General features: G+C 38.8%; 1 protein-coding gene across 1 annotated transcript in view; it reads right to left on the reverse strand.

Annotated features, from left to right (window-relative positions):
• Positions 1-25,341, reverse strand: part of LOC109402074 (uncharacterized) — a 40,267-nt gene extending 14,926 nt beyond the window's left edge. Inside the window, exons 1-5 of the mRNA XM_029865781.2 lie at positions 23,678-25,341; positions 23,166-23,400; positions 22,981-23,107; positions 21,705-22,922; positions 21,456-21,647 (exon numbers count right to left, since the gene is read on the reverse strand). Of these exons, the coding sequence (XP_029721641.2) occupies positions 21,456-21,647; positions 21,705-22,922; positions 22,981-23,107; positions 23,166-23,306 (1,678 nt within the window). The 5' untranslated portion in view covers positions 23,307-23,400; positions 23,678-25,341. The remainder of the gene's footprint in view (positions 1-21,455; positions 21,648-21,704; positions 22,923-22,980; positions 23,108-23,165; positions 23,401-23,677) is intronic.
• Positions 25,342-26,283: the final 942 nt, after the last annotated feature.

Below are 26,283 nucleotides of genomic sequence, written 5' to 3' on the forward strand. Positions count from 1 at the left end.
AAAACCCTAGGTTTCATTCAAAAGATAATAAGTCAAAGAAACTTTGAACATGATTTAAAAGAAACTTTTTCAAAAAAAATTGTATGTTAACTTAACTCAAAGTTGCCAAATTTTCTAAAAATTGAAAATAAACTTACGGCAGTGTCGCTGGAAATTGGGTCGACAAAATTTTAAGATGAGAGCGGTAATATAACCCATTTTCTAATAGCTTTCAAGTGCTTTTTACAGAACTTAGCTAAAAAATCTAGAAAAAAAGTTATTAAGTAAATTAATCCTTGATGTCATCGACCAAAAGTTTGGGGTCACCCCTCAAAACGATGTATCGGCCAAAAGTTTGGGGTCACTAATCGTAAAACATGGAAAAGTGATTTGTTGATATCTTTGTCATCTTTCATTAAATTTTAATTCTTCTTGGCTTATTTGAAACAAAATGAATGATACTTACTGCATAGACATTGAACCACACATATTTGTTGAAATATATGTACATAGTAAAACTTAACGTAAAGTTGCCTCATTTTTTGAAGCGTGGTGAAATGTGCTAACTTTACATAAAATTTTTATAAACAAAAATCGTTAAATACGTTAAGTTAAAGACATCAAACGTAAATTTAATTAACTATCTTTGAAATGAACCAAAAGTAATTAAAATTGAACTATACACGAAAAGAAATTTAATTATTTTTTATATTAGAAACAACTTTTATGATTCATAACATATAAATTTATGGTTCTCATAAGCTTGCTTAATTTCCCTTATTAATATGCTTCATTAGAGGTATAACGAAAACTTATACTTTTAATCTCTCCAGTCTAATGGCGAAAATATATTAGGCTTATCTTATACTTTTATTGTGTTTTGGCTTTGAAAATATTTTCAATGGCGGAGGACTGTTCGAAGGACGCACTGCACTTCTTTTGTTTCTCATGGAGTTGAAGAGGTAAATACTACAGTTTCTATCCTGGTTTCTGGTTTTGAGTTTAATTTCATTTTCCCGTGAATTATAGGAATGCGGAGGCTTGTAAAGAGGCTGATGAGGAGGCGCAATGCTTTTTTCGACGATTGCAGATTTTTGTTGGTGGCTACACAACGGACAGTGTGCTCCATCTGCTCCCAAAACGGAAGTTTGAAGTGAATGCTTGGCTCTTTGTATTTATAATAAAATAGTGACTTCTAATAATAATCACGCATTTTTCGTTCATTATTTGTAAATATAATGGTAGTATTGGTATTATTATCCACATTATTGAAAAATCGAGGAAAAAGAAGAAGAAACCGATCAAAATAAGTCCTTATATGTTCCATAACATGTACCTTATACTATTCATAATTTAAAGCTTATGACTGGTATAAGATATCCTTATACTTTTGAAATTTTGCTCCTTATACTTTTGATTAGATTTCTGCATAGGGTATATTAGAAATGCCAAATGGCAAAAATGTATAACATTTTCTTATACATTTAATAAGGAAATTTCTTTTCGTGTAGATGACGAAGATATCACCAAATCACTTTTCCATGTTTTACGAAAGTGACCCCAAACTTTTGGCCGATACATGAGGGGTGACCCCAAACTTTTGGTCGATGACATCAAGGATTAATTTACTTAATAACTTTTTTTCTAGATTTTTTAGCTAAGTTCTGTAAAAAGCACTTGAAAGGTAATTGAAAATGGGTCATATTACCGCTCTCATCTTAAAATTTGGTCGACCCAATTTCCAGTGACACTGTCGTAAGTTTATATTCATTTTTTAGAAAATTTGACAAATTTGGGTTAAGTTTACATACATTTTTTTTTTTGAAAAAGTTTCTTTTAAATCATGTTCAAAGTTTCTTTGACTTATTATCTTTTGAATGAAACCTAGGGTTTTGAAATCGGACGCAAATTGACGGAGATATGGGCCTAAAAAAATGACATGTTCTTGAGGGGGTGACCCCAAACTTTTGAACGGGAGTGTATTTCAGTTACCTTAACAGATTTTGTTGTCGGTTGAGAATCATAGGTACGGTTAGTAATTTTACTATGGAATCGGTAGTTTCCACAACAAAATTTATTTCAATGCATCACAGCAATTATAGTAATCATAAACCATAGAGCTTGCTGACGTTTATTCACCTCTCTCTTTCAAGCATACAGGCGGGATAGGATTTGTTTTCATCGGGAAAGGTTTCCCGATGAAAACAAATCCTATCCCGCCTGCATGCTTGAAAGAGAGAGGTGAATAAACGTCAGCAAGCTCTATAACCACAAACTCATAACCATAAAAAAACGAAATAAAGCTCACATTTTGTTCACATTTGCTTCATCAGCCCACAGTGTGCTCAGAACCGACAAAACGCTGCACTGTAGCATTTTAGCGTGCCTCTATCAAGAGAGCAACAGTGAGAGAGAGAGAGAGCGGCGTGCAAGAGAGCATCCAATGTTTTCCCGGTATCGCTTTATGTTGCGCTTTTGGGGTGGATCATCGTTTGTTTGATGCTGTTGCCATGGTGGGTGACGCGCGATATCCGATGTGAACAACGATAGATCTGAGCATGTGGCGGTGCATTCATTCACGGGAGAACGTGGCGTAAAATGCACTTTTTGTGTGCTTGTCTTGCTGACTCGCGAATTTGTTTTCTTAGTTCCAACGAACGTTTCGATCTCATTTTTGATCTTCGCCAGGGACAGAGATGATGAATTATTCGTTTGCTCCCTGATGACGATCCAAGTTGGGATCGAAACGTTTGAGCTACGGAAATAAACTCGCTGGCCAAGTTTTTAAGACTGCAGGCCTGAACAAATTTTCCAAAGAAATCTTCTATATCGAAAATCGCTCGATAAATCCGCCCACGATTACATTTTGAATCATTTCCCCTCAAGATTGGTGAGCGCGTTGCGGCGTTGGCCTGTGGGTTCCCGGTGGATAGATTTTTTGCTCAGTTTTCCTTCGGACGGAATACATATCGCGTGTACGTGTTTATCGCTCCGTACTCGCGTACCAACAGAATTGTGTGCCAGCCAGTGGGATATCAAAAGATGGTTAGATAGGTACACAACAAAGCATAGAGGAAATTGAAGTGGCAGTAGGACCAGGAATTAAAATCCAAAAACCGGAGTGTCAGTGTCATAATTGTTCGGTGTCGATGATTGTGTAATCACCCCATCAGAAAGGACGCTGTTATTGATCTAGTTCCTAAGCTCGAAGCCTGCTTCGATGACACGAAATGGTTATGAATTAGAATCGTATGCGACGATTCAGTAGATTTATTTTGTACGGCTTCATCGTTCCGCGGGGCGGCCTACTCTGATGGGTATAGGAACAAAATAAGTGTTTTTAAACAAGCGGAACCGGGAACGGGGTTTTATAGAAGCCATCGTCAGTGCTGTGCGGATTATTCGGATTACGATTATACCAGTCCATTGGGTCACAGTGTTTTATCGATGTGGAGCTGAGGAGACCGAGGAGACTCAACCAGTGAACAACACCGCTTCGAAGAAGACCGAAGAAAATCATCTGTTTTTGCGCGCCTTGCATAGTGCATTTTGTTGTTGTTGTGCGGAACAGCTGTGTCGGTGTTGTTTTTCTTTATTTTGCTTCTTCATTACCGGCTTGAAGGCGGAGAAAGGGCAATTCGGTTGCTCCGGAGTACACCAGAACGGGTTTATGTGAGTAATGGTTTATTTATTTTCATTATGTGTTGTAATGGCATTCCTGACTTGCTTCAAGCCACTGAGTTTGAGTCTTTATCTGGTGTTTATGTTTGGGTTTAGCTTGAAATGGCGATATAGTGATGAATGGGTATGGTATCTGCATAGGTCTTGGCATAGGTACATATGTATGTTTATTTTCGTTCTGCTTTGTTGTTAATATTGGAGATTGATTAAGACGATAAAGTATCAACGATAAATCAGATAGGGTAGGACGGGGCAAGATGGCCACCCGGGGCAAGAAGAGCACCCCTCCGTTTTACTACTTTTATGAGGAATTTTGCCCAAACAACTTCATAACCCAAGTAACAATCGCCAGCCGCAAACAAGCATGCATGCTGAATTGTTGCTTTATAATGGTAATTATAGCTGAACTAAAATTATGCTGTACATATTACTGTACAAATGCTTTTTCAATTGAAAAAGTAGCCAATGTTCAACTTTTCGTATTGGTATCAATAATGATAATTTAAAACACTTTTCAAGCGTTTAATAAGATTTTTATTCGACTCGCAGTAATTCCTTTACAACATAGTTTAACAAGACTTTTTTCTGCTTCTTGTTAAGTTCATGTAAAAATTAGGACATGTATCTGAATAATGTGTTTTTCACAAGTCAAATAAGCGCTTTCGTTTCATCGTACTTCGTCTGAGAGTACATGATGAAAAACACGTGTTTTTTACCGAACATCAGCTGAATTAATCTGTTGTTCAGTCGTTAACCATAATGTTGTGCTAATTCACCACTGCTGTATAGGAGTCAGAGTCTGATCATTATTAAACCACGGGAAGTTTATGTTTTGATTTACGCGCTGCAATTCATCATCTCTAGGATGGCGCAGATAGGAAGGCATGCGGCTGGCAATCGACGGGTCTCGAGTTCGAATCTGGATTTAGGTAAATTTATGTGTAGTTATTATTTCACAATATTTGTTCACAGCATTAAGTTCCAATCATAAACTCTCGTGAAAATTAAAAAATTTTGCATTTTTCTATTTTTAATCATTTTTGCTAAAGCTGAATAACAGTTTTACTATGTATTTGTAAAACGATTAAACAACAAACATTTCAGTTGGTACACAACACTATGCTTTACAGTTTCTCCAAATTTGTGTGAACAAAACCCGAACAAAGGTTGTGCCTGAAAATTATCCAAATGTTATTCAGCATCATGCTGAATCAATTTGTCGTAAAGGTGCTTGTAAAATGAGTGATTGTTAGTTGGGAATCCGTTAGAATAAAGTTCATCCTGTTTGTAAACCTGATAAAAGGTACTTCATAATGAACGAATTAAAAAATATCGTCAAATTAGTCAATAGAATGGATTTTTAGCATTTTCTTATAAGAAATCATCAGAATAAAATAAGGTTTTCATGTCAGAATCAAATTTTTACCATAATTCTGGTAATCAGCCAACATTACTAGCTTACTGTAAAGCATATTAATTTACATTAGAAAATATTTTCTAAGAACAAACATAAAAATTTATTCAATTTGAGTTATTTACCTATAGTGGGGCAAGGTGAGCACCCCTGATGGGAATATAGAAAATATTTTGAAATTATTGTAATCCACTCAATAGTGCCGAATATAGGTTTCTGTATCCTCTGCAACTATTTGGTTGCGTGAATTCCTAAAAATAAGTAACCTAATAATCGTTTATTGTTTTTCGGGTCATTTTGTATAAAGTATTATAAAACCGCATTTTTTTTTCAATAATCGAAAAAAAATAATAATTTTAGAACGTGAAACCATAGCTATAAACAAGGTTTACTATTTCAATCACTGTATAATCAATTTATTGTTAAAATATTGAAATTTTAATGATGCGCTCTTCTTGCCCCGTAGGGGTGCTCGTCTTGCCCCGTAGCATGTTCGAACTGACCATAAAACATCTTTTTTGTTTAGTCAAATAAATCATCCTTATTGTGAATTTTAAACCCTGCCATGTTTATGGGTGGTAGAAAACATGATATAGAAAAGAACTACTGAGAGGTATTATGAAAAATTGTGTTCACTTTCAATAAACTCAACGTGATCCTTAGGGTGCTCATCTTGCCCCGCCCTACAATAAAACATGTGCTGGTAAATGCAGTCAATCACCACATAGGCAGTTTATTGAACTCATTGATTAGGTTTTCTATTTGTTTAATTTTAAATTATATTTTAAGTTCGGGTTACAAAAAGATGATGTACTGAGCGCGAGTTCTACAACGAGTTGCTGAACTTTTTAAATGTAACATTTGCCAAAAAACTTGTATTACAAAGATATTAAATTTTATACAATGATTTCTCCTTTGATAACTGCACAACATATAATGTTAATATTGCAAGTGAAATGATTTTCTCTACGAACATTGGACAAGAGACAAGACATTAGATTAAAAAGTTACATTGATTCTTGAAAGTGATTTTATGATGATATTGATGATACAGGGGGTGGCCAAAATGTTTGGGATAGGCAACTTTTTTTCTCCCACAAAAAAATTCAACATGCTGTAACTTTTAATAGAGTGCATCAAAAATTCTCAAATTTTGACTGTTTATCAACCTGTTATATGTGCATCACTGGTACAAATGTGGGCTCGATTGATTAATCTTTCGCAAAGTTAGAACCGTTCGGGTAAAACACTATTTTTTAGACAACTCATTTTTGAGCTGTCATATCTCGGAAACCAGTGAACCGAATTGAATGAATTTTTTAACGTTTATCAACAATATATTGATACTTAATTCAACGTTATAAAATGTAATATTTTCTCACGACGAATTAAGTTATACCGGGTTGAAATTTTTACCCATATAGAGACAAATAAGTGAAATTTACAATACCACACAAAAATTACTAAATGTGTTCTTCCTTTAATCTTAATAGGTTCTAATATATCTGATTAAAGATAACTTGAGAACAGAAGTGGAAAATCTTTAGACATCAACACTTAAATTTATTGACATTGACGTAAAAAAAATACATTTTTTCGAGAAAAATCCAAAAAGTGTCAATCCATGATAACTTTTTTCAACGTTCAAAAAGTATCTATGTTTAAATAGTTTGTGAAGCATTTGTATATTGTTAGTGTACGTTCAAAATTTCATTCAATTCGGTTCACTGGTTTCCGAGATATGACAACTCAAAAATGAGTTGTCTAAAAAATAGTGTTTTACCCGAACGGTTCTAACTTTGCGAAAGATTAACCAATCGAGCCCACATTTGTACCAGTGATGCACATATAACAGGTTGACAAACAGTCAAAATTTGAGAATTTTTGATGCACTCTATGAAAAGTTATATTATGTTGAATTTTTTTGTGAGAGAAAAAAAGTTGCCTATCCCAAACATTTTGGCCATCCTCTGTATTGTTCTACCATCTATTGTAGCAAGGCAGCTAGCTGCCTATAGCACTGGAATAATCTGAAAAGCGATTTGATCAAGATTGTGCTGTTGTTAGTGGTCAGTCATTCTCCTGTATGAAGGGCCAAAAAGGGTTGTGCGGACCCGCAAGCAGAGACACTTGCGCGAAACCCGCGTCAGGGGAAAAGAATCTCCTTCCAGAAGAAAGTTCTCACGAACAACTGCAAAATCAAGCCCTCGATTGACAGAATACTCCCAATAGATGGGGTCGAAGAGCCCGCCCTCAATCCACGAAATGTTAACAACAAGGAGGAGGCAGTTCCAAGCTCCTGTCCAAATCGCTTCAATCGGGTGCCCTGATGGTCCCTCCCTTTCCCAATATTTGTTGAGATATGTAGGTATATGTAATGTATGTGAGTGTGTGTTGTGTATGTTTTGTTATACATTTGTATGAAAAACAATCATAATCATGATTAATAAGCATTTATAAAATATGTGAAACATTTACCTGATTACTCCTGAAATAAAATGTGGATTAGTAACAAAACAATAAAAAAAAACTCATCAAATCTCGATCCTTGAATGTCTGCTTACCACAGATCGGCCACTTTAGGCATGAAAACATTAACAAGATCGAAATTTGATGTGGTGGTAGATCTTACGCCGCAACGCACCATTCTAAGGTGATCTACCCACGTTACGGGGAAAATTCTTGAAAGTGATTTTACTTGAAAAATTAAATAAAGTCACTTGATTAGTAAGTAGAACATTGAAATCATGATAAGGAATGAAACAATGCTCCTTCAAAGTATAATTAGATGAAAACGTGTAAAAACTTTCCGTGCATATATTTATGATATTTTTTAACTGTTGTTTTTAAGAATTGTTCACAACTATATTATTTATTTATTTTGTCGTGACAGAGTTCTGCATCTTCATTTCGGGTGAGTTTAAGCTTCAGCTTCCGCAAGGAGGTGGCCAGGCCTGATTATTGTTGGAATACGTCAATTTTGTCTTGAAGTCAAAGATTATTTCCAATTTTCTGTGTACCCTCTCTCTCTCCTGTACTTAAAAATTTGGAAAATTTTGAACTTATGCAAGAAACGTGTAAATTTGTGACCAATTTCATGTTCAAGTGGTGGGAAGAAATATTTAAAGTTAAACCGCATGAAACTTCTGCACTTCAAAGTTCTCAAGAGTCTATGTCGGTATTTTATGCATCCTGAAGTTGCTTGCGAGCCTACATTAGCATCTTAAGCAGCTAGTCAATTTCGTTCGCGATTCCATTCGAACTTTATGAAGTTTTTCACAATATATTGGTGAACTATTATCACTTTATACTTAATTTAGAGGTTTTCCGTCTAGAATAGAATAAACCGTACTCAGTTATAGATTTACAAAGATAGAGACCTATCGTTTATTGCTCCGAGTTTTATACATGCTTCGGTCACTCATAATCATGAAATGAGTATCTCACAACTTCGTGTTACCTCGTATAATGTATCGAAAAAGGGGATTTCCCTTTTCGTCGAATAGAACATATCAGTTCTCCACCGTTAAGTTAATCTTTACTAATCTATCATTGAAATAAAATAGCAAGTATCAAACGAATAATAGTAGAAACATCTTAATAGTTAAACAGAACATTGAACTAACAGAGATCTAAACTATTCCATGTGTATTGTCTTTTTTTTTCAGAAACATTTCAGTATTAATCCTTACATTCTAGATCCGCAATTCAATAAACAATTACATAAATATTTTGAACTCAATAAACTTGATAGCACTTCTTTTAGTTTGTAAAATCCGATCACGCGATAGCGAAAATTTCAATAATTGCAAAACACTTCTAGTTCCTTTCACTTTACACCGTGCTTGGCGGCTCCTCTCTCGTGGTAGCTTTCGAACGCGAAACACTTCGCGTGATTATTTCTCTTCGTAAACATGGTATCTTATTCCTCCGTCTAACTGCTTCGGGTTCAGGGTTTCCAATCTCCGGGAAAATTGGCTTCGGCTCATTGGGAAAACCCAGAAACTCCTCATCATCCGAACTTGAAACCTCTCTGGGCCGCTTACTACTCGGAAGGGCCACTCGGATCATAGTGCTTCCCTCGCGTTTCTTCGTTATCCTGATCTGGTTCCGATGAGCATTCATCGTGTGTCATGCGTATGTCTCCGTCCTTCTTAAGTACGATCACCACTGGGGAAGCCCATTCACTAACGTCGATTGGTGTTATGATTCGCTGTTCTTCCAAATGTTCCATATGTTTCAACACCTTATCCCTAAGCCTGTACGGTACGTCGTATGCCTTACGAAAAATTGGTGTCTCCTTTTTTAAAGTGAGGTTTGCTTCGTGCCCTGGATCATATCTGGTGGTACCGGCTGCTCCGTCGATGTTATTTACCAACAATGGTTTTGAAAATACCTGCCTCCATCCAGTATAAAAATGTCCAACCAATTACGTCCAACTAATGGAGTGAAATTGTGCTTACTGTTCAAAATGATGAATGGCACTTGTTGTTCCTTGTTATTCAACCAAACATTTACGAAAATTTTACCCAAAATATCCAAAGCTTCTCCGTTGACCACTACTAGTTTACTTTTACAAGGCAAAACTTTTAAGTGAGAAAATGTTGTGGAATAAGTACAGCCACTCATAAGGAGACTGCTGCACCGCAATCAATCTCCATCTGCAGTCTATGGTTACCTATCAAAGCGTTTACTAAGCAAGGTTCGTTAATATGATTTATAGTACCTATCATCATACAGGGATAGATTTCTTCATCGCTATCTGAGTCCTTTGAATCAATTTTTAATCGTTTAAAATCATAGGTACCATCTACTTTGTCTAAATTCTCCTCTTCAACCAAATTTATCGCTTGTGATCCCTGTGACCCCTGTGATCCATTTAATAACCTGCAGTTTCGCTTGATATGTCCCAACCGTTTACAGTAGTTGCAAGTCAATTGTGAGTGGTCTGGACGCATGTCTGGACGTCTATTGTTGTATCCGTTGTTATACCTATCGCGGCCATTATTACTGTATCTATCACGACTATATCAATGAGAGTATATTACAGGTGAGGAAGAAGAAGAGATGGCTATGTATTAGTAAGCAAAGAAAAATGTAAACACAAATAGTGACGTCACTATTTGACACGCGTTCTTATGGGAGCTCGCTTTGCTTGTAGTAGTGACATGTTTTGCACCAAACACGGATCTCACGCACACAAAGCATCTCTTCCACACCTCCATTATACTCTCATTGCGACTATATGTATTGTCTGTTCTTTGCATCCTACCACCACTTCGGTCACGACTACTTCTACGATTATTACTACTGAAACGAGCAAATGTTCTCCCTTGCCTGTAACCGCTACTCTCTCCGTACTCATTATTTCTCACACCTAGCCTGTGTTGGATTGAAAACACTCTTGAACCGTCATCTCCTAAATATTTTGCTCTCAAATTGGCCAACTCACTTCTCACAACCCTTTTTTCCACCTCTTCAAGATTCATTCCGTCTTCCATTAATAATTTCTTTTTCAGTTCTTCGTCCCTCAAACCTAAAATAATGCGATCCTTTATAGCTTCATTCTTATGATCACCAAATCCGCAGTTTTCTCCTAACAACTTTATTGCAAGAATGTAATTTTCTGCTGATTCCTCAATGCCCTGGCTGCGATTATGAAATCTATAACGATAAAGCATATTTGGCTCTGTTTTGTCAAAACGTTCTTTTAATTTCTGGACCATTTCATCATAACCAATTGTATTCAAATCTTTGTTAGGATACAACAATTTCAACTCCTCAAAAAGCACCGGTCCCCCAAGCGTTATTAACAAACTCTTTTTATTATCATCATTCACCTTGTTCAAATGAAACAAAAATCCCATACGCTCCATGTAACTAGAAAAACTAGTTCCACGGGTATAATGATCAACCGTACCAATTAGGGACATTATGAAAGATATGAAAGTGACCTTGAAACTGCTGTAACCAACGTTGAACTCAGCTCACAACTACGACGACCCGATGATCCGATGACTATTCTCACTTCTCGCGGTATTCTCCAGCCCAGTATCGTTGACCGCTCAGATTTTCGCTCCACTCAGATTTTCGCTCCGCTCAGATTTTTGCTACACTCAGATTTTTGCTCCACTTAGATTTTTGCTCGCTCATCAATGTTGATCACTCACTTATTATCAAGGTAAAATGGCGAACTTCTACACTTTTTAATTTCTTCTGTTCTTGCACTTCTGGGACAATTTGAATACCTACGAGAACCTCTCGTAAATGATGCTTGCTACAATTTCTTCGCTTTAAAGGGCTTTTCACATAAATCACTCAAAACTCACTGCTCTCTAAGAATTTTTTTGTAACGAGAACTTCTCGTTTTCAATACAGTTTCATAAAAAAAATCACCGACTACAGTTGAATTTTCGCCGGAATTATTTCACAGAGGTCTAATGATTTAGCCAATCTTTGAAAAGCCTGGTCAATTTAATAGGTGGTCACTGAGCACCTTGCTCCAAAATGGCCGAAACGTGCGCTTCTGCCTAATCGAAACTGGCCAAATCTGTTCACTAAAGCTTTGTTCTCGAACAATAGATTCTTTTCACCTCTCAAACAATCACTTTTTCAGCTTTGTTAAAAAAATACACTTTGTTCCCTTTTTTTTTTTTTTAGTTTAGTTTTTCCAACGTCGATTTTTCACAATTTACTAAATATATCACAATGTGGCCGTGGTCTTAAATCCGCACTACAGTTAAAAAAACTAAATCCGGAAATTACTTTCCAAATTTGTTATCCACCAAACGCCGGTGGAGAATTTTCCTCGCCGACACTGAACTATTATCACTTTATACTTAATTTAGAGGTTTTCCGTCTAGAATAGAATAAACCGTACTCAGTTATAGATTTACAAAGATAGAGACCTATCGTTTATTGCTCCGAGTTTTATACATGCTTCGGTCACTCATAATCATGAAATGAGTATCTCACAACTTCGAGTTACCTCGTATAATGTATCGAAAAAGGGGATTTCCCTTTTGGTCGAATAGAACATATCAATTGGCTTGCTATGAAAACGGAACGAAAACATGGAATCGAAAAAAAAGAAAACATGGAATCGAACGTGAATCACTTGAATATGGTGAGAACCAGAACTGAATCTCTTAAATACGAAGTTAATCAGACCTGAATCACTTGAATATGAACTGAATTAGACCTGAATCACTTGAAAATGAGGTGAATCAGACATGAACCAACTGGGTTTTAAAATTTTGAAAAATGTATTGTTTTTTTCTTTCAGATTTTTAGAAATTTATTTTGGTTCCTAAAATCAATTTCGAAGAAATTTTTTTAAATCGCTTTTTGACAGTTTGACATTTGGATTAAGCCCTTTACTATTACTTTAGAGCTTTTAGTAGAACTTGTTACTTCAGACTCTAGTTTAATTTAAAAACATTTCACTAATACTTCACTTTTGCAAAAGAAAATAAAAAATGAATAACTCTTTTAAAGAAAAACTAGAAAGGACGAGCAAATTCCTTTTAATTCTACTACTGTGCTTATCTTCGGACAGATAGGCCTATTTCGTCTGTGACTTACAGACTTCTTCAGTGTCGAGCACTCGAGTCGAGCACTTGACACTGAAGAAGTCTGTAAGTCACAGACGAAATAGGCCTATCTGTCCGAAGATAAGCACAGTAGTAGAATTAAAAGGAATTTGCTCGTCCTTTCTAGTTTTTCTTTAAAAGAGTTATTCATTTTCTATTTTCTTTTGCAAAAGTGAAGTATTAGTGAAATGTTTTTAAATTAAACTAGAGTCTGAAATTTGGATTAAGTTCAGTATAAAATGCGACGAGGGGTGATTCGACAAATCGCTCCTGTACAAACTTCAAATTGATTTTTAAATAGGTTCTCCTGCACCAAAATCCAAGAAAATTTGGATTTCGGCTAAGTTTGGCATGCAGATTCAGAATATGGAATTATCTCAATACCGCTAAAGAAGCCAATTGGCTTGAGTAAAGTGTTGAGATAATCCCATATTCTGAATCTGCATGCCAAACTTAGCCGAAATCCAAATTTCCAAGAATTTTGGTGCCCGGGAACCTATTTAAAAATCAATTTGAAGTTTGTATGGAAGCGATTCGTCGAATCGCCCCTCGTCGCATTTTGTACAGGGCGGACCTGTCAAGCAGCTACCCAGCTGTCAAAAGGTGATTTAAAAAAAAATCTTTGAAATTGATTTTAGGCACTAAGATAAAGTTCTAAAAATCTCAAAAAATCATAGTGGCTCAGAAAAAGGTGCTCTTTCGTATAAAAACATAAAATCGATACATTTTCTAAAATTTAAAAACCCAATTGGCTTCTTTAGCGATGTTGGGATAATTCCATATTCGGAATCTGCATGCCAAACTGAGCCGAAATCCAAGTTTTCATCAATTTTGGTGCCCGGGAACCTATTTAAATATCAATTTTAAATTTGTATGGGAGCGATTTGTCGTATCACCCCTCGTTGCATTTCGTACTGGGCGGAGCTGTCAAACAGTTGCCTAGCTATCAAAAGGTGATTTCGAAAAATCTCTTTGAAATTGATTTTTGATATCTAAATAAAGTTCTAAAAATCTGAAAAAATCAAAGTGGCTCAGAAAAAGATGCTCTTTTGTATAAAATCAAAAACTAATACTTTTTTTTTCAAAATTTAAAAACTCAATTGAATATGATGTAAATCGGACCTGCATTACTTGAATATTAAATAAATCAGACCTAAATTACTTGAATATGAAGTGAATCAGATCTGAATTACTTGAATATGAAGTAAATCAAATCTGAATTACTTGAATATAGTGGAAACCAGACTTGAATCACGTGACCTTCTTTTTCTTCTTTTTTATGGCTCTACGTCCCCGCTGGGACGCCTCGCTTCAAAGTGTTCCTTGAGTACTTCCACAGTTATTAATTGAAGGGATTTCTTTGCTTGCCATTGCATGAATTTGTATATTGCGAAGCAAGTACAATGATGCAAATTTCACCGACTGGAACGGGAATCGAACCCGCCGTCGCCGGATTGGCGATCTATAGCCTTAACCTCTAGGCTAACTGGAGACCGACTTGAGGGTCACTTGACCTGAATTAGAATAAGTATGATGTGAACCAGACATGAATTGCTTGAATATATGATGTGTACCATACCTGAATTATTTGAATATGAAGTGAATCAGACCTGAATGTTCACTACCGTCATCTGGGGCAGAACTGCGAATCAAACTGCTTGTCTTTAAATTTTAAGCAGTGAAGCTTTTAAGTATTTAGCATTTTCAGCAGCTGGTTAATGACATTCTGCCTTCATTTGAAATTTATGGAATTTTATAAAATACCTATTTTTGGCCTGAGAAACGAAAAAGATTTGAGAATACTTGAGAATCAAAGGCAATATTTAAGGAATATTTTTAGAGATTTTCGTGTATTTTCATTAGCAATTTACAAATTGTAGAAAGACTCTGTTTATTCTTTCATAAATTTAATCTGATGATTCCTCAAATAAGTTTTTCCGGGGACTCCTTCAAGAATTCCATCTGGAAATTACGCCTAGAATGTTTATTCAGAAACTTCTTCTTGGCATTCACGCATAAGCTCCAATTCCATTTCAGCGTTCCTTAATGAATTTCTAATGGAGAAACCCAACTAACATTTTCAGGGCGATAAGCTTCAGTCATTTGCTTTATGTTGTGTAACTATCGAATTGAAGCAGCCAACGCTGAATAAAAGGAAAGCTAGTCAAATATAAACCATAAGCTAATACATGGCTGCAAAACAAGCACCATACAGCTACCAAATTTCTTTTTCTGAAATCAATCACTTGTCACTGGGGCTGTCTTTACTGCACTCTATTCCAACTCCGGAAGATTGGCCGGAAGATGTGCAAATCGAATAAGAACAACAGCTGCTTTTATACAGTACGTTTTGTAATGTTGCCAAATACACAAAACAGCAGCGCTTCGTAGCTGTTTATAAGAACACTCTTTCGGCTTGAAGCTGTGGCGAAGAACATGTTGGCGCAACCACACAGCTTGTTCAATGTAAACATTATTGCGGTTGACGTTTCACAAGCTTTTGCAGCAAGATGAAGTTGGGTAAGGTTTCTTGTGGCACAATTATGAAGCCTTGTCTGGAGCAAAACAAAACGGGCTATTTTCTATGTCGGGACCAGTGGATACGGAGATCGGGAGTTCGATTCCAAGTAATGGCAAGTACTTTAATTATTCAATTTTAAAAGCGATAATTCCAGTTCCACATGTATTGCGTCACGGTATTCATAACATAACTATATTTAATCGATTAATTTGGGGCTGCCGTGGATCAATTCCTGGCGGAATCCGTAGAGGAATTCCTGGATGAAATTCTGTAGGAATGCCTAGAGGACTTCATGGAGGAATGACAGGAAAAATTCCTGAAGGAATGCCTGGAGAAATTTTTGGAGGAATGTCTGGATAAATTTTTGGATGAATGCCTGAGAGAATATCTGGAAGAATTATAGGAGGAATTTCTGGTGGAATCCCTAAAGGAATTCCTGGAGGAATTTCTGGTGGAATCCCTAAAGGAATTCCTGGAGGAATCTCTGAAGGAATGCCTGGATGAATTCCTAGAGTTATGCCTGGAGAGTCCTGCAGGAGTGCCTGAAAGAAAACCTAAAGGAATGCCTGGAGGATGTCTTGGAATGCCTTGAAGAAGAAGTCTTGGAAAACTTCCTGGAGAAATTCCTGGAAAAAATGTCTGGAAGAATTCGTGGGAGAATTCCTGGAGGAACACCTAGAGGAAACTCTGGAGGAATCTCTAGGGGAATCACTAGATGAATTCCACTGAATGAATTCCTGGAAGAGTTCTTGGAAAAATTACTGAAGAAATTTGTGACAGAATATCTTGGGAATTTCTTGGAGGAATTGAGGAGTTTTTGGAGGAATTCCTGGATCGAGTTCTGGAGAAATTTCTGGGGTGGCTCCTGGAGGAATTCTTGATGGAATTTCTGGGGTAATTCCTGGATGGATCCCTGAACGAATTCCTGGATAAGTCCCTGGAAGAATTCCTGGGTAAAAACTGGAGGAATACCTGATGAGATTTATGGAGGGATGCCTTGTGGAATCCCGAGAGAGGAATCTCTGAAGGACGTCAGAAATATCCGGATAAATTCTAGGTGGATTCCCTGGGGAAATCCTTGAAGGAAATAATGAAGCAGCACTGAAGAAATCCCAGAAAATCCTTAAGGAATCCCAAGAAGAGTTCATGGATGGAATTTTCGAGGAATCCCATGCAGCAATTTCTGAGGGAAACTCTGGAGGAATTCATGAAGAAACTCCAGGTGGAATCCCGAAAGCAATTCCAAGAGGAACTCCTAAGGGAATCTCTTTACAATTCCTGGAGAAATTCCAGGATGCATGCCTGGAGGAGTTCGTGTAAGAATGCCAGGAGTAATTCCTGAAGGAATCCTTTGATTTTTTTATATTTTATATTAAATTCCTTGGAGCTGTTCCTGAAAGAACCCCAGAATAAATTCCCGAGTGAATCCCATGAGGAATCCCTAGGAATTCTCAGGACAGATTTCTATACGCTTCTGTAGGAATCTCTGGATACAATTTTGAAGGAATTCATGTCTGTGGTAAATTCTAGACGAATTAGAGAAGAAATCCTTGGATGAACTCCAAAAGGATTTCTATACGCTTCTGTAGGAATCTCTGGATACAATTTTGAAGGAATTCATGTCTGTGGTAAATTCTAGACGAATTAGAGAAGACATCCTTGGATGAACTCCAAAAGGATTGTTGGTTGAAAATTTTTGGATTTATTTTTGAATATTCTCTGTTAGAATATTGTGAATGAATTCCTGGTAGAAATTTCTGCAGTAATACTTTGAATAATCCTAGATGGAACTATTGGAGCAAACTCCAGCGGAATACTTGAAAGAATAAATATATGGATAAATCTATGAAGAAATCTCTGAAGGAATAGCAGCAGAAATACCTTAAAGGATGTATTTAAGGAATCGTGGGAGCAATTCCTGAAGCATTTCTTGGAAAAGCCCAGAAACAATCACTTTCGGAACCCCGCAAGATGTCCATGGAGGAGTTCAGGAAGCATAAATTTCTGGAGAAGTCCCTTGACGAATTGTAATCATTGTCATCATTGTAATCATTGGAAAAAAATCTTGAAGAAATACCTGGTTTGATACTTATGGATAAAATCCTAAATTATTAGAATGATTAATTTAATGAGATATTTTTTTAGAACTCTGAATTATTGAGAATCTTGAGCTAACTCGAAATAAACATAATTTATGGTGGTCAAGGGGGGTAAGCCTCGTTCCCCTGACCCCTCTGGCTACGCCTTTGCCTTCTGAAAATCTTCCAGCTCCACCTAAAATCATCCAGAAGTGCCTTCTAGAAGCCCTTCTGAAGTTGAATCTGAAAATCTACCAGAATTCTCCAGAAGATCTTTCTGAAAGCTCTCCAAGAGTTCCTTGTGAGAATGCTTCATAAGGTTATTTTGGGAACATTCCAGGAGTTATTTCATATGAGTGCTCCAGGAGTTCCTTATGATATAGATGAAAAAAAAATGTCTTTCGTGCAAAAGTATTATCCTATTATGACCCTACGACTGGAGGAGGGCAGATTGGCGGTGCACCGCCGCGGTGGTTCTTGTAATCATTTTTCTTCTGAATTTTCATCTCAGAATTCTTTTAGAACAAAGAAGTCTTTGTGGGCACTCATCCAAGAATTCCATCTAGAAATTACTCCAGGAATTTCTTCCGGGATTCATTCCTTCAGAAGCTTCATCTAAGGATTTCTCCAGGAATGCTTTCTGTTAGAGCCCTCTCAAAATTGCATGTCTTGATTTCTCCAAAAATTCTTTATATGGTTTCTTCCGAAAATTCTATCTGGCGAAACGGACCAGATGCGATGGTTAAAGTGCATGTCTTTCACATCGAGGACCTGGCATCAAAGCCCACCTCCTGGAAAAGGAACCAGAAGAAACTCTCTAACCCTGTCGAAAATACGGGAGAAATTCCAATGACGTGACGAGTTTGGATTACCTTCAAAACACTCGTGGTGGATTTCAAGAACGAATTCCAAGATGGATCCTCAGAAGAGATACCTGCAGGAGAGTGGAACTTCATGAGAAGGATTTTCTGGGAGAATACCAGAAGGAACTCTGTATGAAAATGTTTGTAGCAATCCCAGTAATAATTGTGGAGCCTCGTGGTCAATCGTGTAAAATTTCAGCTCGATCGGAGAAACTGTATTTTAGCGCCAGCCGTTTTTAGTTTTCATACGATTTACTATGGGGAAAATCACTTTTTCAAAGAAAAATCACCACAGGTTTCCCCTTAACCCTTAAAAATGAATCGATGAATGATTTCTGTTGGAAATTTTATGAGGAATAAACCCTCTGAAGACCGCAAAGCGATCTAAGGCATGTGGAAAAAGTTATTGACTGAAAACCGAATGGCATGCCAACTCTGTTCAACATGTAAGGAATAACAATAAATAATAAAATCTCGTCATTTTATCGATCGGTTAAGGCTTAATAACTTTTTCCACGAATGTTGCATCGCTTTGCGGTCTTCGGAGGTCTGATTCCTCGTGAAGTTGTCTACATGAATCATTCAACGACTTATTTTTAGGGTCCAATTAGTGACCTCAAGCGATTTTTCTTTGAAGAAGTAAATTTTCCCCATAGTAAATCGTATGAAAATCTAAGAATGGCGGGCGCTAAAATATAGTTATTCCGATCGATCTGAAATTTTGCACAGTTGATATGGGACCAAAATGGTACTTAAAAAGTATACAGGAGTTGGAGTTTTCTCATTTTTTATATTTTCCCATACAAACCGTGTACCAGGCTAGTGGTCATACGGTTAGCGTCACCACGCGTATGAACGTGCCATGCCATGGGGTCAGGGTTCGATTCCGAGTGATGAATCTTTTTCGCAAGAAATGTTTCTTCTTCGTATCCACTGGTGTGTCGTGTCCTTTGTCTAGTGTCAACTTTCGTACAGCCTCTGGCTGAAGACGGTGTCCGTGTCTTTAAAATGCCCTGAAGTGAAGCCCTCTGTTTTGGTGCTATTTCGATAACATGCATATTTTTGCAAGTGAGTGCTCTCATTCCTACTAATAGATGATTTCTCGATAGAACTCTTAATGATTTCCTAGAGGAGTCCGAAAAGATTTTGATAGGAATTCCAACAGAAACTCTTAGAGAAATCCTAACAAACATATTTCTAAACGAAGTTTATCATGCTTCCTAGTGGCATCCTTCTAGACGTAGTCCCACAAACATTCTTGAATGAATTCCAGAAAAAAACCTATCGAGTAATCTCGGAAGTATTTCTGGAGGAATCTATAAAGATTACTCAGAAGAATCCCATGTGTTTTCTCAAAGGTACCACAGAAGAAACTTTTACAGGCATTCGAGTAAGAATCACTTATTAAACTTCTGGAAGTATTCTCGGGGAACAATGGGCCAGAATCAGCATCCCAGCATTCGATTCAACATGGTGTCCAATGTTTTTGTTGCTTGATTCGTGGCAAAAGAGCTTGAAACATCGACACTGCTTCGCTGTTACGAATAATAGTCATCTGAAATTTGTAATTTCCGAAATAAGCACTAACAACACACAAGCCACACAGCCGAATCAGAAGCAAGTTTTAGGGTTCTTCTTCTTCTTTATGGCTCGACGTTCGCATTGGAACTTGGCCTGCCTCGCTTCAAATTAGTGTTCTTAGAGCACTTCCACAGTTATTAATTGAAGGGCTTTCTTTGCCTGCCATTGCATGAATTTGTACATTGTGTGGCAAGTACAATGATACTCTATGCCCAGGGAATCGAGAAAATTTTCCCGACCGGAACGGGAATCGAACCCGCCGTCTCCGGATTGGCGATCCATAGTTTTAGGGTAAACTGACCAGAAATTGGGTACCAAAACACGAGGTACCAAAACAATGATGGTAAGTGGGGCAATGTATCGAGTTCGAAAGCGGTGTCAGTGTCACCTTTACATTTACAATAAATCTGATTGTTTGGTACCAAACATTCCCATTTATTTTCAGCAATGTTCAATAACGCTGCACTGTAGGTCTAGCCACTTTAATGCTTGTAATGCATCTCGAATGTGTTTCTAGCAATTACGGCAAGAAAAGTGGTAGAAATACTCAATTCTATAATTTTTGCCGGATTCTGTGTATGGCTGTGTATCTGTAGACTAGGCTAGACTGGATAAATAACCCCCTCAGAATAGAATTGTTGGGCGACAAAGACAAGAGGCACAGACAAACAGACGTAACACTTAGAACCTTTTTCCTGGCTTATCACATGGTGAATATTTTTCCATGAAATACTGCGTTGTGTAACAACTTCAACAGAAGTTGCTAGTGCAAAACGTTGAACGCGAAGAAAGACGATGAGTGTTCCTCTCGTTGTGAAAACGTAAAAACCTTGGTCAGTCGTAATTTAGTCAGTGATACGTCTGTTTGTCTCTGCTAGTGGCTTTACATACATGAGTTAGAAAACGTAGAGTTTCTTGATCCACGCGAAGCCATGTTGCCATGCCAACTGGTCAACGGCATTGCATAATTGATGCTAATTTGCTAAATCTCACAGTGCTTGGCTAATCAAAGTGCTCGATGAAAGCATATATCGAGCTATACTAATGTACTACCGTGAAATAGGGCTACCACAATATGCGTAGTTCCGGTAGTGCAGCGTTCATATCAAATTTGATGTAATAATTGTGATGACTCAGTTATATGATAAATTGTATGCTTTATGTCCACATGACTTAGAAGAAATTCACGTGACATGTAATTTTCTTAATTTTAATCTTAGTATTTTCACTGGAGTTAACTTTTTCGATCAACTTCAGTGATGTTTATGTTTCCTAAACGCTGATCAACTTTATAAAATTACATTTTGATGTTTTTCATTGATTACTTTAAATGTCTAAGTCGTTTGAAAGCCCTGCAAACCCTAAGAAATAAATTATGATGTGGAAAAATATTTCATAACATGCAGAGAACTGAAAGCTATCAAAGCTGTCCCATTTTACGGTACCTAATATATACCGCCAACAACAAGTGATTCATCTTACATCGTTTCAGCAAGCAAATGGTGTGAATTTGATTATAGGAGGGAGACTTGTTTATTGTTTGTTCAATTCGGTGCTTCAGAACCATTGGACACGCTCTACCTACGCAATAATGTCGAACAATTTGTTACATGCCAATTGGCCGATCCCTGTTTTGCATTTTTGTTCGGTTTCGAAAACCGAAGTTCCGAAGTGAAATTACGAACGATTCGCAAAATATTTCCTAACGTCGGACGGTAGTGTTCAGTGAAGCGTTAAGTTACTCACCTATAACGGGTCCCACGAACAGATAGAACAGACCGGAAAAGAGCAGCTGGATGCCTGTCGCACCCGGAAGCCGTTCGAGCGGAACGTGCGACGGAATGGCCAAGGCCATGAATACCGTCCGAAGGCCCTTGTTGAAGCCGATCCAACAGGCTACGGCCATGACCACCGGGTACGAATGGAAGTGCGCTAGGACTGAAATGCAGTTTGAGGTTGAAGTGACCATCTTAGCACATATGGGAGTAGACTTACCGACTCGGCCCAGCGCCATGTTGAGAACTCCAAACAGGAAGAACGTCCGATTCTCCCAGCCGATCTTGCCGGCGATGAACGGTATCGTGAAGCGGCAGAAGATGTCCATCGCGCCGAGGAAGGACATTGCCAGCGCGATCTGTTCTTTGGTCAAACCGAAATCCCCGAGAACGAACGGCGTCAGGACGGAGAAGTTCAGTTCGGCAAAGTTGGCGAGCGTTATGCCGACCATGATGTTCACGTAGACCAGGTCCTTCAGCAGGTCCAGATCGAAGAAGATAACCACTTTCTGGAGAAGGCTAAGTGGTGGTGGTGCGGGATCGTCCTCCTCCTGTACGGGGTCAACAGGTAGGGCTTTCCGATCCTCTTCGCAGGTGCAATGACAGCAGGATTCGTGATCGAGAATTTGCTCAAGCTTGCTGGACGCCATCTTGAGAACATCCTTCTCCCGGCTGAAGGTATTGGATCGCTTTCGAAAGCCGCCTTTGGCGCTGTTGTTATCGGCTTGGTATTGGCGTTCCGTCACAGTTTTGGGATATCTTTCAACGGCGCTGGATAGATTGGCGTAGGAAGGTCTCGATGAAGGGGCCCGACTGGGGGTTCCTAAATTCATCCGAGATCCGTACCAGCCGTCGTTTGCTCGCGAAAGCATTGGCGTTCCCGGGTCGATGATCTCGTAGCCCGTTGTGCAGGCATCGTCCGCGTTGTACAGGTACTGACTGGACAGGACGCTGTGATCCTTCCGTAGTGGGCGGGTTTGGGATTGGCAATACTGACAACGCTGTGCTTCGAGTTTGGCTTCTTCGACGTCCGGCGGAGGCAGGGGCTTCGCATGCCAATGAACCGGCTGTAGCAGTAGTGAACACACTATGGCGTTCATGGCGAACCCGGCGAAGATCAGGACGGTTCCGCCGACGCCGAACCGCGGTAAGAGGAAGGTGATGATGTGAGGAGCGATGATTGGACCGAGGGCAGTCGCCGTCCAGGAGAAACCGGTGGCGTAGCGCCGTTTGTCTTTGAAGTAGGTGTTCAGCGCTAGAGAGTTGGCCGAAGCGGTTATGCCAACGCCCGAGCCGTATAATACTGAAAAGGTCACGAGGTACACGAGAAAGGAGTTTGCCATGGAGGTCAAGGCCAGACCCAAGGTTACGAGCGATGCTCCGAAGAAGGCCACCTGCCGGAAGGTGAACCGTCGGAACATCGGTCCGTTGAGGAGACCTACAATCGGAAAAATATGTAGAGATGACATACCTTGTTAAGTGCATATTGTACAGACCTACGATGGACATCAGAGCCGAATTGGTGTTGATAATAGTGGTGATCTCGGAAGAATTGATCCCTAGATCATGAAGCCGTTCCCGGAAGAGCAACCCAAACTGTTGAAGAGCCGGGAATGTGCATAGCTACAATGAAGATCAAGGTTAGGTAATCGACCAGACAAGGAAGCACATGGATACTTACATTCGAGCATCCAGCTGCCAGGACCACCATCCATCCCCAGCCTCCATCCGGAGGGATGAAGTCTGTTCCTAGCATAGGTTTGGCGGGCTTCTTCTCCTTAATCTTGCTGTCGGTGTCTGGCTTGACAACGGCGGTAGACATGATGACGACCCGGCGCTTGCAAGCTCTGGATGACGCGTATTCTTCTGTTTGCAGCAACCTCTGACGTCAGTGACCGGGTGGCGTCGTTGAATACCTCCAGAAATAGGTTAACAAAGGATGAGACGAATCGGTCTAAATTGGACCCTCGAGTGATAATACCACGCACATCGATCGATAACGAGAAAAAACAGCTGTGAAGCTTATCAGCAGCTGCGGAACTACTCGGCGATTTTCGCGCTTACATCTTCACGTCATTCTACCTGAATTTGTAATGACCGGTCAGAACGTGTGCAACGATGTATCGACTGCGGCGATGTGGGAGGGATTTCCATCGGTCTCAGACGGTTGACGTTAATCGGTTAACTAATTACCTGTTTTTCTGTTGAGTTTCTGTCGCACAGTGACTTCCAGTGACAATGTATAGAGACCGACGACGGTCCGGATCGTGCCCAGGTTCGCTGCAAACTGATGAGAACGCGGCCCGGCACGCGGTGTATTATCATTGCAGATTATTAGAAGCAATCAGAAAAGTGCAATAAATGACCGATAGGCTCTCGACGCCGTCAATGCTGTGTGTGCTGGCGACGACGATGCGATGGTGACGATGATAGGAGATTTTTCCGCGTTGCGATTTGAGAGACAATTTGTCAATCGGATGGGGTGCCGCGGTGATGGTGGGATCTGACATTCGATGGATGCGTGTTACAATGGCGAGAGTGGTCCGATAAGTTCTTCTAGGTGGATTAATCCAGCTAATCGCGTGCGGGCGGAATGAATGAGGAGATAGTTTAGTGTACAGGGCGAAGCACATGCATCGCCGCCGCCGATTTGAAGAACGAGCCTATCACTAAATAAATTTTCCAATGGGGTTGTGATAGAGAGAGGATTGCATTCAAGGTTCCGATGGAGGTGTGACCTACAACGAGGATTTGCAGATCCTTGAGAAGATGTGCAGTTCTCTGTTCAAACAATTTGGTTTACAAATTTATACAATTAGAAATTCTGAAACTTCTAAAGAAGTTTTAGTTTTCAAAGTATAGCTTAAGAGAGTTACAAGTTCCAGGTCCTTAGAGACGAGAAAAGGTTTCGCTCTGGCATTCCTGTTCATGGTGGCGCATTGTCCCCGAACGGTAGTATTGTTCGTGCAGTTGAAAATCGGAATTTTTGACACGCGAAAATCGATGTTTCTCCTAAACCGTGTGTCGGACGTACGTCGGGCACAGTGCGCTGGATACAGGGCCAGGTCCGCTGTCCAGCGCACTACGTCCGACGTTAGCTTTCACGAACGGATTTTGAGAAAATTCGATTGTCGGGTGTGGGGAAACTTCGGGTTTCAACCGCGACGACAATATATTTGTTCCATGCATTTATACGAAGCACGTTCTGATACGTGATCTCGTTGAGAAATAATAATCTGTCTTAGAATGAGCATTCGACTTAACCACTAAGATCATCACTACAAGAAAAGAAAAGATCGCGTCTAACAATTATTTTTACAAAAGTTTGTACTTGTACAATTGGTACATATTGTAAGCCATGCTGTCAGTGCATTGCCATGTATTTTAATGGGAAACTGCCGTTTCGTAATGAATGCCCTTTAATAATGTTTTACCCTGAAGCGAGCTTGATGACCATTTATTTTCCAATTACCATTGGAATACCACTTGACTGGCCTCTGATCATGCAATCAACAGCAGCTCCATTCTCAGTCAAGTTCATCCGAAGACCAAAAACTAGCACATGTTTTCAATCAAGATACAGCCAAGCACAAATTGTTATGTTGCAGTGATTAACCCGCAAGGTTTTAGGAGGGTCTAAATATTTTATTTAAAAATCTACATCTCTGTGGTTTTGGTGGAACTCGCAATCGTAGATTGAATGGTGACTGTAGTAGGCTCTAAAGAGCTTTAATGCTTTTGCAAACCTTGCAATGTCCTATAACGTCAAACAGAACTCCTCATTGTATTGCTAGCACTATGGATAACAGCCCAACCAACGTTTTGAAGACCAATCAGTCTTCTAGAGGTTTTGAGAATCGCCATAAAACTTAACACCCTTTATTTTGGTTCAATGATGATTCTAAGAGTCTCTTCTAACAAAGAATAAAAATAGAAAGAATGCCATCTCTTGTCTTTTTCTATGTAAACGTCAAGCGACAAGTCAAGTGGCGCTCTCTTAGCATTTCAAGGTGGAAGCCTAGGGGCGGGACAGCTTCTAATACCGACTCTAATCCTGCCTAATAAATATTAATGTCCTAATCTTCACCGTTCATCGAAATACTTTTTCGGAAGTATGTCATGATTTTTCATGAAACAACCAACTGTCACAAAGACGTCAGGTGCAAATACGGTTTCATGTTTTTTTTTCTACAATTTGTTCGACTAAAACATTAATTTCTATTGATTATTTTAGCTTAGAAAACATTCTTGAAGCTTCGACCTACATCATCGGGACCTGATTCTAGAATTTCCGTAGCAGTGCTTGAGAACTTCGAATAAAATGGCTCCATTAAATTACTCATAGAATAACTTTTGATACTGTCGATTGCAAACTTGGATGTTCAATAAATATTGTGAGTGTAAGTTGGTGCAATATCACTGCAAGGTCTAGGTTTTTGAGTCAAGCTAATTGAATATTGGAAAATGAGTATTCTCCGGTAACGTGACTTCAGTTTTATATCAGATCTTCAGATCAAACGGTCCGGACACATAGATAACAAAAAACTTTCGCGTAAAAGATGTACGTACGGATAGTAATACTACAGTTTGATGATCATGTGTGCCAGCGCATAGCTTCCCAATCACCACTTGCAGGCGCTTCAATTTATCTACAAAATACGAGGTGACTACAGGTTAGGGGGTCTCTACAGCCAAGTTTGGGCACCGATGCGCCGGCGATATGTCCCAAGTTGGTTTTCTTGATATGAGAAGCAAAATGATAGAACAACGTTGGATCGATTTCCGCTTCTACTTCTACT

This window comes from Aedes albopictus, chromosome 1 (genome assembly GCF_035046485.1).
Source record: "Aedes albopictus strain Foshan chromosome 1, AalbF5, whole genome shotgun sequence".
NCBI classification, from domain to species: Eukaryota; Metazoa; Arthropoda; class Insecta; order Diptera; family Culicidae; genus Aedes; species Aedes albopictus.